Source organism: Anguilla anguilla, chromosome 1, assembly GCF_013347855.1.
Source record: "Anguilla anguilla isolate fAngAng1 chromosome 1, fAngAng1.pri, whole genome shotgun sequence".
Classification (NCBI taxonomy): Eukaryota; Metazoa; Chordata; class Actinopteri; order Anguilliformes; family Anguillidae; genus Anguilla; species Anguilla anguilla.
The window spans coordinates 19856358-19870420 of record NC_049201.1 but is presented as its reverse complement, the minus strand read 5'-3'; the positions used below and the strand labels follow the sequence as shown (position 1 = coordinate 19870420).

Here is a 14063-nt window from a genome sequence, read left to right as displayed (position 1 = left end):
AATCTCCCAGAATCCAGAATATAAACAGGAAGAGGGGCTGATTCTGTAAGATCTTCCATAACACTGACTGCTTTTCCCGTGACCATCTATTCACTGTTTATTTAATGCCCAATATGATGCACGACAGAATGAAGTAAATCAGCTTCAGTATTTTACTGCTCTCATCAAAGCAAATCTCCTGAAAGGCCCTTTGAAGGCATATATCTTACAGTACTTCTCTGTGTACAATAAAAATACACAGTCCACACTCACATAAGAACACGACCCGTGTACCATGTGACCAGAGACAAAAGTTTATTATTGGGCGAATCAAAAGGCAATGAAATGTCAGAGCATTTTCTGCATTTTATGATAAACATAAAGCTGTACTGTCAGATTTTTACACATGTCAACAACATCTTCCATTCTCAGACCTGAGAACCCTCCTTTAAGTAGCCAGAGCTTGAGCAGCTGGTCTCAGAGTAGCACTGATCTGACACGCTCTCCTTGTCTCTCCTGTGGTTCACTGGTCACACTTTGAGAAACCCACAGAAGACCAAGGGCCGCAAAAATAAGCCCGCACGAAGCCAATCAACTCTCATAGGAGGGTTTTTTTCCTCGTTACGGGCCGAACAACAGCTTTGAAGTTCACAGATTCCTTCCACATCCATTTTCTTCCTAGAAATCCATTGTGCCAGGACTCTCAAGAATAAGCTCTTACTGAACACGGTGCTGCTGCATTATTGCCTCAACCTACGCTTGCAGGCATGGTTTATATGAACCATTACAATAAGTGCTACTTTCATGCCACACTTGCACATGGAGGCACACTCAAGCACAGTACGCACATGAAACTGAAATGAAATCATAAATCACAAAGTGCTGCTTCCAGATGCAAGTAGTCTAACAACTGTTGGTGCTGTTCCTCGGGGGAAATAAGTGCCTGATGCGGAGGGGACCTGACATGCTTTATACAGGGGTTTAGCTATTCAGACAGGGGGCCGTAGGCAGCAGGGATCCAATGTGAGCCTGGCGCTAACACCACACGTAGCATACTGTCTGTCTCTAATCGATTCCATGTACAATAAATTCAACCAAACATACAGTAAATACGCCGATGGACTGCACAAAACCAATATGAAAAGGGACAGATAAATTTGCTTTCAGATATTGCCTAAAATATGTTTCCCAAGGGATGGTAAAAATTTAAGAAGTTTTTCACTGTCGTTATAATGGATACAAACAGTTAAAGAACATTTTATGTTTTTTATCTATAAACTAAAGACCAAATGACTAATCTAGTGAATTATTTGGTCAAATTTGCTTTAATGGTGGCTGTCTAATTTGCTGACTCACAATATTGTAGTTTGCTATTATTACAATCTATTTTAGTTTGTAAATACTGATAATGCCCGGCGATAGATTGGCGGCCAGTCCAGGGTGTATTCCAGCCTCTCGCCCAATGCATGCTGGGATAGGCTCCAGCACCCCCCGCGACCCTGCCCAGGATAAGCAAGTATAGATAATGGATGGATGGATGAATGGATGGACAATACTGATAGCACACGGTGATGAAATACCGGAAGCACATCTGCGTAATGAAACACGACTCACAAGAAAATGTGAAGAACCATACACAGACAACTACTTTATGTTCCTTTGTGATGAGTTCAGCAATTACTATTGCTGAAGAGTCAATTCACCCTCGTCTCAAGCAAAGGTAATCTTACCGCATGGCCGAATCAGCTTTCTTTAGATTTGAAGACCTCAAAATGCCAGCGAGGTTTCAGACCAAGTTAAAGCCAGACTATTAATATTAAAAAATCCCCCCTGAGCAGTCTCTACTGCAATTTATAGAGTGGACTTATGCTGTTTATAAATCAAAGAGTAGTCGGGAATGAATTATTTAATAACAAAGCAGATTCCACATTATAGGTCTTAGTTCCATATCGAAGTGTCATTAGTAAGTAATTGTCGCTGAGACAGCATGTCTTTGTGAGGGCACAAGATGAGAAATGGAGAGGACTGGATGATGCATATTTCCCTCCCTCGGGTAATTGCCGTTCAATAAAAGTTCAGAGAGTGGGTACCACAATAAAAGCCTGAGCTTGGGGGCTTACACAGAATACAGCCATTGCATAAAAGTATTATTGTGCCGCTTGACAGAAAAACAAAGCACCATTCAAGGGATAGTTCATGTCCTGAGTATTGATATTATTATAGTTTTAGTTTTAGGACAAGTTCTGTGTTCAGTGAAGGATATTTAAGATATGTACAAGTGCATCTGAAGATCAACCTGGTTTACAAGGGCTGGTATGGGGAGGTTTGTCTCCTAAAGCAAGAAAATACACTTCAAGTTAATCCAACACAGCTTGTACACCAAGGTTATGTCCCCAGAGGTTAATTATCTGTGCAGATATTACCCAATTATTCTGAAAGGTCCAGGAAACTGAAATCTGTGAATTATTTGCTGATGTGTTGCTTCAATGCTGTTTTACATTCACTAACAGCCAAGAAATATTTTTAAATAATTCTTGGAATCATTTAAAAGCCTGTGCCTAAATTGGCTTGCTTTCCCCATAGGCCAAACGCCAGGTTTTCAGTGGGCAGGGTTAACTCCGTGTTAGTTACGTAACAAAAACCTTACATTCAGTGAAGTCTTTTCTACATGTAATATGTAAATGATGGTGTTGCCACTTTAGTGTGTAAGGCAAGCTAAGTAGAAAATGCCTAAGCATTGCCCCTTCTCTGTATGCAGAGAAAGCAATATGCTTTGTTCTTTTCACAAAAATGAAGAGACCTACAATAAATTGGTTTTTTTCCAGAGCCTATGGGCACTGCAATATTATAGTATACCTGTACTGTTACTGACGTATTTGCAATGCCCATTTTTGAAACTTGTCGCAGAACTTGGTGGATTGGTACAGTAAGTAGGCCTAATGTTAGTGTATAGTAGCTGAGTGTTACAATATTATTACACATTGAATGATCTTCTGGTTTAACCATACAATGGTGAAGACTAGTTTATGTTTCTTTCGTTCATTTTTGGTCTGGTAGTATAAGGTTACTGCTCTAACCTAGCTATCAATGAGGAATAGTTTGACGTGGCCTACAAATATGAATAATAACGAGGGCGGGATACATGTCCACCCTGTCCTTTTCTGCTGAATAGGTCAAAATAATCTAATAGTGTTTATTACAATTTAATGGTTATAACTGGGTTAAAAACTTGATAGAAATAGTAAGAAGACGATCAATTGTCATTTCAGGAGAATATAACCACAATTTGACTCCAGTTGCCTGGACCTTTAAAAAATTAAGCTTCATCTTATTTTCACTCTGGCCTTTTTCCTATGCTACATCCTGAGACCCCTGCGCTCACAGAAAGAAGCACAAGCACAGATGCGATATTTATACAGATTTTATGTTTATAATGGCAAATAAATACTATAAACTATGTGTTCGCATTACAAAATATTACAGCCTCTGGAAAATCATCACTGTACAAGCTACTTTAAAGCCACTTAAAGTGTGTTTTCTCACTTTACGCCAAAAACCTATGAATGCTCCTGTAACAGCCACAGCAAAGCCAGACGGTTGTAAAAATACTTTTGTAGGTATCCAAAATACCCTTCAGTGCACATAAAATGTGATGCAGTCAGCTTCAAGAATCTGTTTTATACGTATCTCTGGCATTGTAGGAGGGTTCACACCCAAACCACCCCCTTGGCTACATCTCTGACTGTGTGTAATTCCTAAAGTAATTTGAATCGTTTGAGTTGTGTCTGGAGGACTGAGAAAGAAACTGTTTTATTGTTTTATTTTTATGTTGTTTAGTAGCAGTTAACTGTGGCTGTTTAAAAAACAGCCCAGCTAAATTTTTTGTAAAAAAAAAAAAATGGTGGCGGATTATTTCGTTTTCCATTTTTTATGTTTCAGGTCTCAGGTGCAAATACATGGAAAGCTTTCCTAACAATAATCCCACCCACGCTGGTGATGCTACAAGCAATGTCCAGAGCAACAGGAAGTGGCCCAGTCTTAGTGAAATAATGAGATCATACCCAGGGGTCCAGATCAACCAGATCCAGTGGATCCGCATTCCAATCCCGGTCAACCTGACAGCGCGGTCTTCAGATCTAGATGAGAGGGGAAGCTGTGACAGAGATGTACCAGGATCTTCGGACCGCAGCGTTCCCAAAGTAACAAGGTGCGGTAGCAGTGAACTCCCAGACCAGTAACTACCTCATAACTGCATCTGGTGCAGTAGTTACGCTAGATAGCCTTCTCAGAACCCAGAACAAGGCTGCGTATCTGAAACTGGCAGGATGTGCCACAACTATGGAAAAACTACTCCAGCTCAAGGACATGGTATGCAATGTATATGCATAGGTTTGTGATGACAAGGCCATTTTAAAAAAGAGGTATAATATAACCTTACCCTGACAAACCTGGATTTTATACAACGAAAGAAATTGTATTTCAATCCTGAGAAATATTTCACTGCTGTAAACTTTTTTAGCTGAAAACTTGCTACAGAAAATTAAAGTTCTTCAACAGTTTGATGATTAAACATTATTAATATGTAAATGTGACATATAATAGAACGCACCCACAAAATCCTCTTCATTTAAAGTACAGTACATTCATTTATGGGTAAACAAACAAAAAATGGCACTATACCATTCAAAGAGAAATATGTTTGAAGAAAAAAGTTCTTTGAGAAGCAAAATGCAAAAAGTAAACATAAGCCAATCAATACTGTAGCAGAAAAATGAAAGTTTGAGAAGAGCTTAATTGCCTTAAATAGTGAAGTAACTTTGCATTATTATAATAATAATTATATTCACCAGGGAAGAGGTTACCAATATTCCTACCAATATATAAAATACCCAAGAAGTCTTTAGAGCACTGATAGATGTCATTTTTAGCCTGTCCCATCGGAAAGCAAAATCCAAGAGATCTCATAGTTGTTTCTTTCATTTCTCCTAGACACAAATTAGCTATTTGTAATACTAAGGTGAGACCAAAGGCTTTTTCTCCTACTTCTCAAATTCTCAAACAACCACATATAATCTCATTTATGTCTTACTCTGATCAAAACAAGAGATCTCTAAATGATCTTAAATAAGTCTAATTTAAGTCTCCTGAACATGGGACCATGAGATCAGAAAAAGAGCTCAAAGAAAACTTAGCTATGACTCCTAGGATCTCATGATTCTTCTCAATGTCTCAGTTTTCTCATAGTGACCTCATGAGAAACAACCGCATCTCAATTCAATATCCATTCGTCTTACTGAAGTCTCAAATTCATCCTCTCATTATCTCATCTTTTCTCCTAAGGGAAATTTAGGAGCAACAATTACTTTCTTAAGAGTTAAAGAAAAGACTATCCTGAGCAAAAGATTTTTCCTCTGGGATGGTAGATCACTGTACACTATCATCAAACATAACATGGAAATACTTCTGGAGATACATCACTTTGGCTGAATAGGCATGACTTATTTGGCTGTGCAAGAAAAGTATCTGTTTTCATTTATTTTGCTTCAATAAATGTGGTGATCATCTGAAGAATCCATTGGTAACTATCCCCAAATTGTATTTTAATTGTCTCACACTGTTCTTTTTGTTCTCAAGAAAACCAATTTACCTAGCTTTAAGGAAATGGTGTTCAATTCAGTAAAATCAATGGAATCATTTCAAAGTACCGGCTACATGTAAGAGGACGTCTCTGTCATCTGTGTTTCACATTGTGCTCATGCAGAGCAAGCAAATTCATTTCTCATACTCAACTGGCATGAATTTAGACATGGAGAAAGAACAGTAGCTACATTCATTCAAATAAATCTACGGGCATAAGAGAATGCTTTGGGAATTTGTGATGAAAGTTGGCACAACAATACAGGCGCCAGAAACTCATCAATAAATGAATATTCCAGGCATAAACACTGCCAGCTATAACAGTGGTCAGAAGCACCCCTGATCTCAGATTCCAAGAGGGATTTATCATTACACTACTGTCAGAGACCAGCCATCAAGGTCTGGAAATCTCTTAGATCTTTCATACTTTGACTCTACTCCCAAATGTAGTGTGGCGATCCCTCATCAAAGCCATGTTCAAAGAGTGAAGCTTCTCTTCGGAATATAACAAAGTCTTTTTAGAATCTCCCTGACATAAAATCCAAATTTCACGAAATGTTCATAGTGAAGATGCCCGGAGACAAAGGTTCAGGTACTAAAACATGTAAAGCAGGGAAAATGAGTCCCTTGAAGGCATATAACTTCAGCACAAGCAATACTAGTAAAATGAACTAATGGATTTATAAACCACTAACAAAAAGCAATACTTGAAATTGGGTAAATACATGATGACAAGAAAGAAGGCAATGTACACAGTAAAATGTCCAGTGTTAATTCAACTTTAACAGAGTACATATGAGTCCAATAGGGACCATATGCACTCTCTAAGAGTTGATTTAACACCGAATATTTTACAGTGTAATACGTAATAAGAGACATAGTGGCGGTTTTGGTTTCTTATGGGTATTTTACCTTTCTTCCCCTTGTTGATGCACTGCACACCAAACCCCTGCTATCACCCTCTACTCTAAAGAATAACTTTCCCCATTTGCCCCATAGACAACATTACACAGACATTTAAGTGTTTCTGCAAATTTATTCACAATTATAGACTAGCCTGCAGGACTTTGTTGATGTGTCTGAATGACTGAGTGTAAAGGATGTGAATTATTTATGACATAGCAGATGCTAATTGATCATTATTAATGTTATCTGTGTGCTCTATTTTGAATGTTATGTGTAGCAATATGCCATTTATTTTGGTAATATTGCATTAAATTTATAGAACAAATATATGACAACTAGTCATTCTGATGTCATGGATTCAAATAGATTTTTATAGCACTAGTATCTGTTGGTGGCAGTACGTAGTCTAAATCTTTATTTCCTCAAATAGTCGTCCCCTGTTAAGGCTGCTGGCATTGCTACTGCAGGATTCGCTTTTGCAGCATAAGACCAGCATAAAAAAGAACAATTTTCTGGTCATGCACCATTCCAAATCTGTGCTTAGGACAGCTACATTTGTGCCAGGGACAGGCTCTGTATTGTCAAAATAGTGTCCTCTGTTTCTCGATCTGTTCAACTGCTTGTGCGTGCCAACTACATTTGCATCCTTAAAACAGGGCCCACAATTTTTTTTTTATGCAAACACCAACATGCAACAATGGAATTACTTAAATACTGCAGGTGGTACTACCTACAGGTTCACAGCTTGCATTATTTGCATTACTATTATTATAAAAATTATTTGTTTAAGGATTTAATTTACACTGCCACAGTCCAATAGGATTCAACATACAACACGTTCTGAATGTATGATTTAGTAATTACTAAAACTGTACACTAACCATAATACCGGTACAGCGACAGATAATGCCAGGAATCTAACAGCATTTCAAGGTGACACTCAGCAGTATTCCTCTCTAATGTGGACCCGTCAGTGCTGCAGGTGAAGAAACGTAGATGGGATCTCATGGCCGACAGTGTGTGTTCATTTTCTGCAATGCTGAATTGAGCTACGATTGAAGAGGTGCATCAAATTTCCCATCACCGACAATAACTAAATTAGAGCGGAGGCGTATGCTACAGCATCCCTGCAAAGTTTCCTGAGAGCAAGTGGCTGCAACAACATTCAGGAGGTTCCCACATTACTGAGAAAGTACTCACAATAAATGTGCTGGTTGTATTGGACCCCAAAAAGAGCCATTGTTTATCTAATTTTAGCCATTATTTCATCTTAGCGAATAGCCGTTTCTTTTCAAAATGAGAGATGAGATGAATGAAAAATGTAGAGCAGGCATTACAACCATTTAATGGTTTAATAACAATTATTCTAATACGCTTTTTACACTATTTTGGATTTTGACCAAAATTATACGTCCTCAGTATATGGGCTGAAATTTCTGTTCCCCCTATCAAACTTTCATGTAATGTTTTTTCACAGGTAAATTGTCAAAGTTTGTGTAAGGAGACTCTTTCTCTAACTGTACTCTCTTTCTGACAAAACTACAGAGAATTCTGGTTAAGACAAACTTTTTCCATTTCATAACCTAAAAATGTATCTCCTTCTTCTAAAATAATCCTGATTTATTCCTGGGTGTGACAGCCATCAAAGTTTAGTTTCACAAACAGAAAAAGATATCAGGTTTTTTATGCACATCTCTTCCCTAAACTTAGTATAGATGCTACATAGTCTCAGTCAAACAGACATTCAAACAGACAATGATGAGCCAGGTAACTCATGTCCACTTCCTGACAACACAGGCATGCAGGCACGCACACACACACGCACGCACGCACGTACACGCACACGCACACACATACACACAGTGCTTAGAAATCCTCTCTAAAACTCACTTATTCATGTCCGCAGATACACATGCACATAAACAAAGAGTCTGTCACACAGATGGACCGCTCAAGTGGCACCTCTTGACATACTGCCTACCGTCACAGGCTTCATAGCCCTCAGTTTTTACTGCTCAATAAAGCATGCCGCTCGCTGAAGATGACGCCCCCATTAACACCCCGCTATTCCCAAATCAACATTCCGCCTCAGAAAAGCTGGGAAATTAAAATATGGCCGTCCATTATGGATGAGTTTCCTGGAAGAGCCGTTAACCTCTAAATCTATCACATTTCTCAAGCGTTCATTCAAATTTTTTTTTATTTTTTTTTTTACCATTGCCAGAGGCGCACAGGAGCACCTGCATGAATAGATACATGTTGAGTGCATGCACTCTCCCTAAGTCAGGAGCCCTGCCACTCAAGCGCACTCATTTGAATGTATTCAAATGCACAGCTCCCTTTAACCAAGGCATGTGCAACACATGCTGCTGTACAGGGGACTGCGTCTGACACAAGAGATTCTGAAGAGTGAACCCTGACTGCCTGTGGAATCTTCTCTTCACACACACACACACAGTGCACATTATCCTATCAAAACAACACACACACACACACACACACACACACAGTGCACATTATCCTATCAAAACAACACACACACACACACACACACACAGTGCACATTATCTTATCAAAACAACACACACACACACACACACACAGCACACATTATCTTATCATAAACGCACACCTACACACACACATTGCACATTATCCTATCATAACAACACACACACACATAGTGCATATTATCCTATAATAAAGACACATACACACACACACACACACACAGTGTACCTCACTCACCCCTGCCCTCACGCCCCCACGCCCCCACGCCCCCGCCCCGCCGTGCTCCGGGCCCTTTACCTTCGGAGACGGGGCAGGTCAGGACCTGGGTGCTGTAGGAGCTGAGGGGAGCCACTCTGGCTGAGTGCTTCTTCATCCTCCGCTAGGGGCAGAAGCTAGAGTCCCCTCCCGAGGGCGCTCAGTGTGCCGTCCCTGTGGCAGGGGCCGGGGGGTCCGTGTGCTCAGCTGCCCCTGCAGACCCTCCGCATCCCCAAAGCAGGGTCTCCCTCTCTGCTTCCCCTCTCTCTCTCTCTCTCGCACTTTCTCTCTCTCTCTCTCACTCTCTCTCAGCCTCTCTCGCTCTCTGTGGCTCTCTCCCGGTTCCTCTGGTGGAGGCTGGAGTGGAGTGCAGCTGCAGGGATGTGGGGGCTTTTTCGGTGCTGCTCTGGCACGCCGTGACCAGCGCTGTACCGTCTCCCAGGGAGACTGAGGCTCGAGTGCGGCACGGAGCAATCCTTCCCCCTCTCTCTCTCTCTCTCTCTCTCTCTCCCTCTCTCTCTCCCTCACTCTCTCTCTCTCTCTCACTCTCAATCTCTCTCTCTTTTTCCTTCTCTCTCTCTCTCTATCGCTCACTCTCTATCTCTCTCTCTTTTCCTTCTCTCTCTCTCCCTCACTCTCTCTCTCTCTCTCTCACTCTCTCTCTCTCTCTCTTTCTCTCCCTGTCCCTCTCTCTCTCTCCTCCTCTCCACTGGCTCTGCGTATCCGCCGCTTTGTTTGGAAGGTAACCAAGCAGCCCCTGCTAATTATGCTGCGTTAGCGGCTCTCTCTCTGTGTCTCTCTCTGTCTGTCTCTCCCTCCTTCTCTTCCCCTCTCTCTGTGCTCTCTGTCTCTCAAACGCTGCCCCACTCGCTGTCTCTTTCTACTACTTCAGCCCTACTTCACAACTCCTCCAGTGCTGGATTATTTATAGAGCTGCTGTGCTTTTATCTGCCGGTGCAACGCTAAGGAATCATGCAGTCAGGGACCCTGCACCCCTCCCCCGTAAACAGCTCCCCTCACGCAGGGGAGCGCGGAGGAAGTCCCCAGCTCAGCTCTCCTGCCTCACCTCTTATCTGAGAGACACCGACACGTTCCCCCACACGGATGCCTACCCTCCAGGCAGGCCATAGTGACGGTGGTTCATGCAATGTGTGTGTTTGTGTTTTTGTGTTGTGTATGTTTGTGTTTTTGTGTGTGTGTGTGTGTGTGTGTGCGACAGTGTCAGACAGTGGAAGTGAGTCACCTGGCAGTGTAGTACAGTGGGTAAGGAGCTGTGCTTGTAACCGAAAGGTCACAGGTTCGATTCCTGGGTTGGACACTGCTGTTGTACCCTTGAGCAAGGTACTTAACCTGCATTGCTTCAGTATATATCCAGCTGTATGAATGGATGCAATGTAAACGCTATGTAAAAAGTTGTGTAAGTCGCTCTGAATAAGAGCGTCAGCTATAAATGCCTGTAATGTAATGTAATGTAACCTGGCTCCCCATTGAGTCCTAGCCTAATGGGGCAGAGTAAGGCCTAATACAACAAGCAGATGGGGTGAGTAATGTTGAAAAGAACAGAATAATAATTATGGAAGAAGGAGAAAGACTAGAGCCGATTCTGAGTCTGAATATATGATACAAGGATAGTAGGGATGTCCTCTCCCTGTCACTGCCTTGTGTTATATATAGAAACATAATCACTAAGTAGGTCTTGCTCAGTGAGAATAACTAATACAAATATGCCATACTTGGCCAGCAGTGTCTATAAATTCATGCAGCACAGGGAATATGTGCATATCTAACAGAAGACAGAAACCTGGCTATTACCCACACATCTATAACAAGCATAATATCAAAGCTGTGTCATGACATCACACAGAATGAGGGATTTTTAGTAGTACAAAAGCCTGTTTTAAATATAACTGTTAATCTTCTGGATGATTGAGATTTTGTTGCAACACCAGCAATAAATAAAATGTGGAATGACAACTGGTGTGCATTGTCTTTGAGGTAGATAGTCATTTCGATATGAATATTAATAAATTGTAAAAGTGACTGTGTCGTAATTGCTACTGAAAAATATGTGTAACTCTCATCAGCCCAGCCAAACCGGACAGAAAATGAAAGCGCCACCTTGTGGTTGAAGGCGATAATGAGGACCGGTCAGGCCTCTCACCTCTGCTGGCCGCTCAGTCCCCCCCAGCGGCTTCATCCGTCACTCATACGGGTTTTGACACCGATCGATTCCTGCTCCATTATTTGTGCGCTGTGTCGAAATTGTGGGCGTGGTCATTTTCTGGGAATCCCCCCCCCCCATTAGTGCCCGGAGATCTCGTGGAAGAGATCCTAAAAACCAACCCAGGGTGCAGGAGGGCCAGATAACGGTCAGGAAGTGCCATCCTCAGACGCCAGGTCCTATTGACCATTTCTGTCTGCGGTTCGGCGCTCGAGAATGTAATGCGGAAAAGTGATACGTCGGCCAAGCGGCCAGAGCGGTTATTGATGCAGAGAAGAAGACGCTCCACGCTTACAGTCAGCATTGCGTAAAGCGTAATATAATCTCAAACCCCGCTTTTCCAACCACAAATACACCGGGCACAGCGGGACACCGGAAGCCAAAATAACTGTAGCGTCGATCACACAACAGCGCTCTCCAGTTCCTTCCTTTCTCCAAGAAACACACACAAATTAGCAGCAGAATGATTTATTGTGTGCTTGACATGATTTCGCCGGTGCGTGCTAGCTAGAACTGTTTGTGCAGCACTCCTGGCTTGAGGAGTTCAGGTTACGTCGTCTGCCGTACCCGAGAGACTTCGGCAGCGTCCGAGCTGGCGACCCGCCCCAGCGCTCTCGCCTAGCTGTGACGTGAGAGCCGCGAGGGGCGCGCGCCGTAATTCGTTCTCCGCGCCCAGCGCGTCTCTCCGCCCCGTGGCCTGGCACGACCACAGAGAGCGTTAGGAGATGAGACGGCTCCCCGCGAGCCCCAGCGTAGCGCCCGCCGCGCGTTGTCTGTTTGACGGGCCATAAAGAGGGGAAGCGCTGCTGAGGGCGATACGACAGCTGTTTACCCCCCCGGGGGAGGCTGGGGCGGCAGCGTAGCGTAACGGGTAAGGAACTGGTCTTGTAGCCTAAAGGTCGCAGGCTTGATACCCGGGTAGGGCACTGCCGTTGTACCCTTGAGCAAGGTACTTATAAATGGATATAAATGGATGTAATGTAAGTGCTATGTAAAATGTTGTGTGAGTCGCTCTGGATAAGAGCGTCTGCTAAATGCCTGTAATTGTAATGGAGGAGGCGGCGCCCGGCAACAAGCGCAGTGAAACTGAGAGCACACGCACACCAGAGGGCGCTCACGAGCACAGGGCCTGCACCTTTTCTGTCATTCTCCTGTTAATCATTCTGCCAGGTGTACCCATAAGGCTGGAGATCGCATGGATCAGGGCAGTACCTATAAGGATTTCGCCCCGTGCGTGAGAACGCTCTTCTGCTTTATGAAAGCCTGAATCACACTGCAGGGAAATCAGGCAGCCCTACATTCCCTCAGACCCTCCTCCAGAGCTGCGGGTAAGACTCAGAACAGGGTGTCCACAGTAACTGTGCATAGTGGAGGCTGAGAGTTTTACTGCCAGAGGTGCTGGGCTCTGCCTCATGTCAGCTGTAGGGAGGGAGGGAGGGAGAGAGTGTGTGTGTGTGTGAGGGGGAAAGAGCGAGAGAGAGAGAGAGAAAGGGAGGGAAAAAATTATTCATCAGAGTTAATGAATAAATGTATTCCTGTACACTTTGGCAATAAAGCATTTTGGATTTGAATGTCTATTTGAGAGAGAGAGGGTGTGAGTTGGTAGGAGGCGGCTTAGGAGAAAGTGCTGCAAAGGCTGTAATCTCAAAGCCTTGCGGTAATCAAGTTTCTCCCTGCAGTATTTCTTTATTACTGTTATTACGGCATGCTGCTTGTTTGTTTTAATGCGCGACCCCTCCTCCTCCTCGTCCCCGTGCCCCAGCCCACCCCCCCCCCCCCCAGCCCCCACCCACCCCCCCAACCTCCTTACGGCTCCATCCGCGTGTCTGTTTATCTTTATTAGCTGTGCTAATGCCCTCCTCCTCCATGGAAAAATACCTTCATTATGCCATCCATCTGTCCACGTCTTTGCGCCGGAGCCAGGAGCTCGGGCTGATTTATACGGTCGCAGTGACTAAAAGTGCTTCTGCTGCAGACCCACTTAGGAGGGCCATCGAAGAGCAGTGCAGCCCCCACCAGGAGGGCCCCAAAAACGCAGGGAGAGTGCAGAGGAGCCACTCCTACGGCGCGGGGACCTGAGGGAGGAGCAGAACAGGCTGCTACAGCAGTCTGCCCGAGAGAGCGCGGCTCAGGCGGCTCTGTCTCCGCGTATCTGCACCTTTACAGCGCATAAATCAGCAAGCGGCAAGTCCTGCATTTGTGAAAATTAAAACGCCAATACTCTGTAGTACTACATTCCCTGCCCTACTGCGGCCATCACACAAACAAATAGATGCACACAAAAGCACACACACACACACACACACAGGCATTCAGAGAACACACATACACGCGCGCACACAAACACACACACACCCACACACAAAACACACAAGCACACGCACACACACACACACATACACACAAACACACACACACATGCACACACACACACACATCACATAGGAAGAGCCAACTGGAGCATACATGGTCTAACAGAAAGTCGAATTGTCTCCACTGGGGGTGGTGTGGTTGACACAGTATTTCAGACTGGACTTTGCTGTAAGTCCTACTC

General features: G+C 43.4%; 1 protein-coding gene across 2 annotated transcripts in view; it reads right to left on the bottom strand.

Moving 5' to 3' along the window:
• Positions 1–14063, bottom strand: part of slc35f4 (solute carrier family 35 member F4) — a 44557-nt gene that overhangs the window by 12359 nt on the left and 18135 nt on the right. Inside the window, exon 1 of one of the 2 annotated variants that reach the window (XM_035410670.1) lies at positions 9331–9804. The exons of the other annotated variant lie outside the window; for it this stretch is intronic. Coding sequence (XP_035266561.1) covers positions 9331–9406 — 76 coding nt within the window. The 5' untranslated portion in view covers positions 9407–9804. Of the gene's footprint in view, positions 1–9330; positions 9805–14063 lie in introns of those variants that run through there. 2 annotated transcript variants of the gene reach the window in all.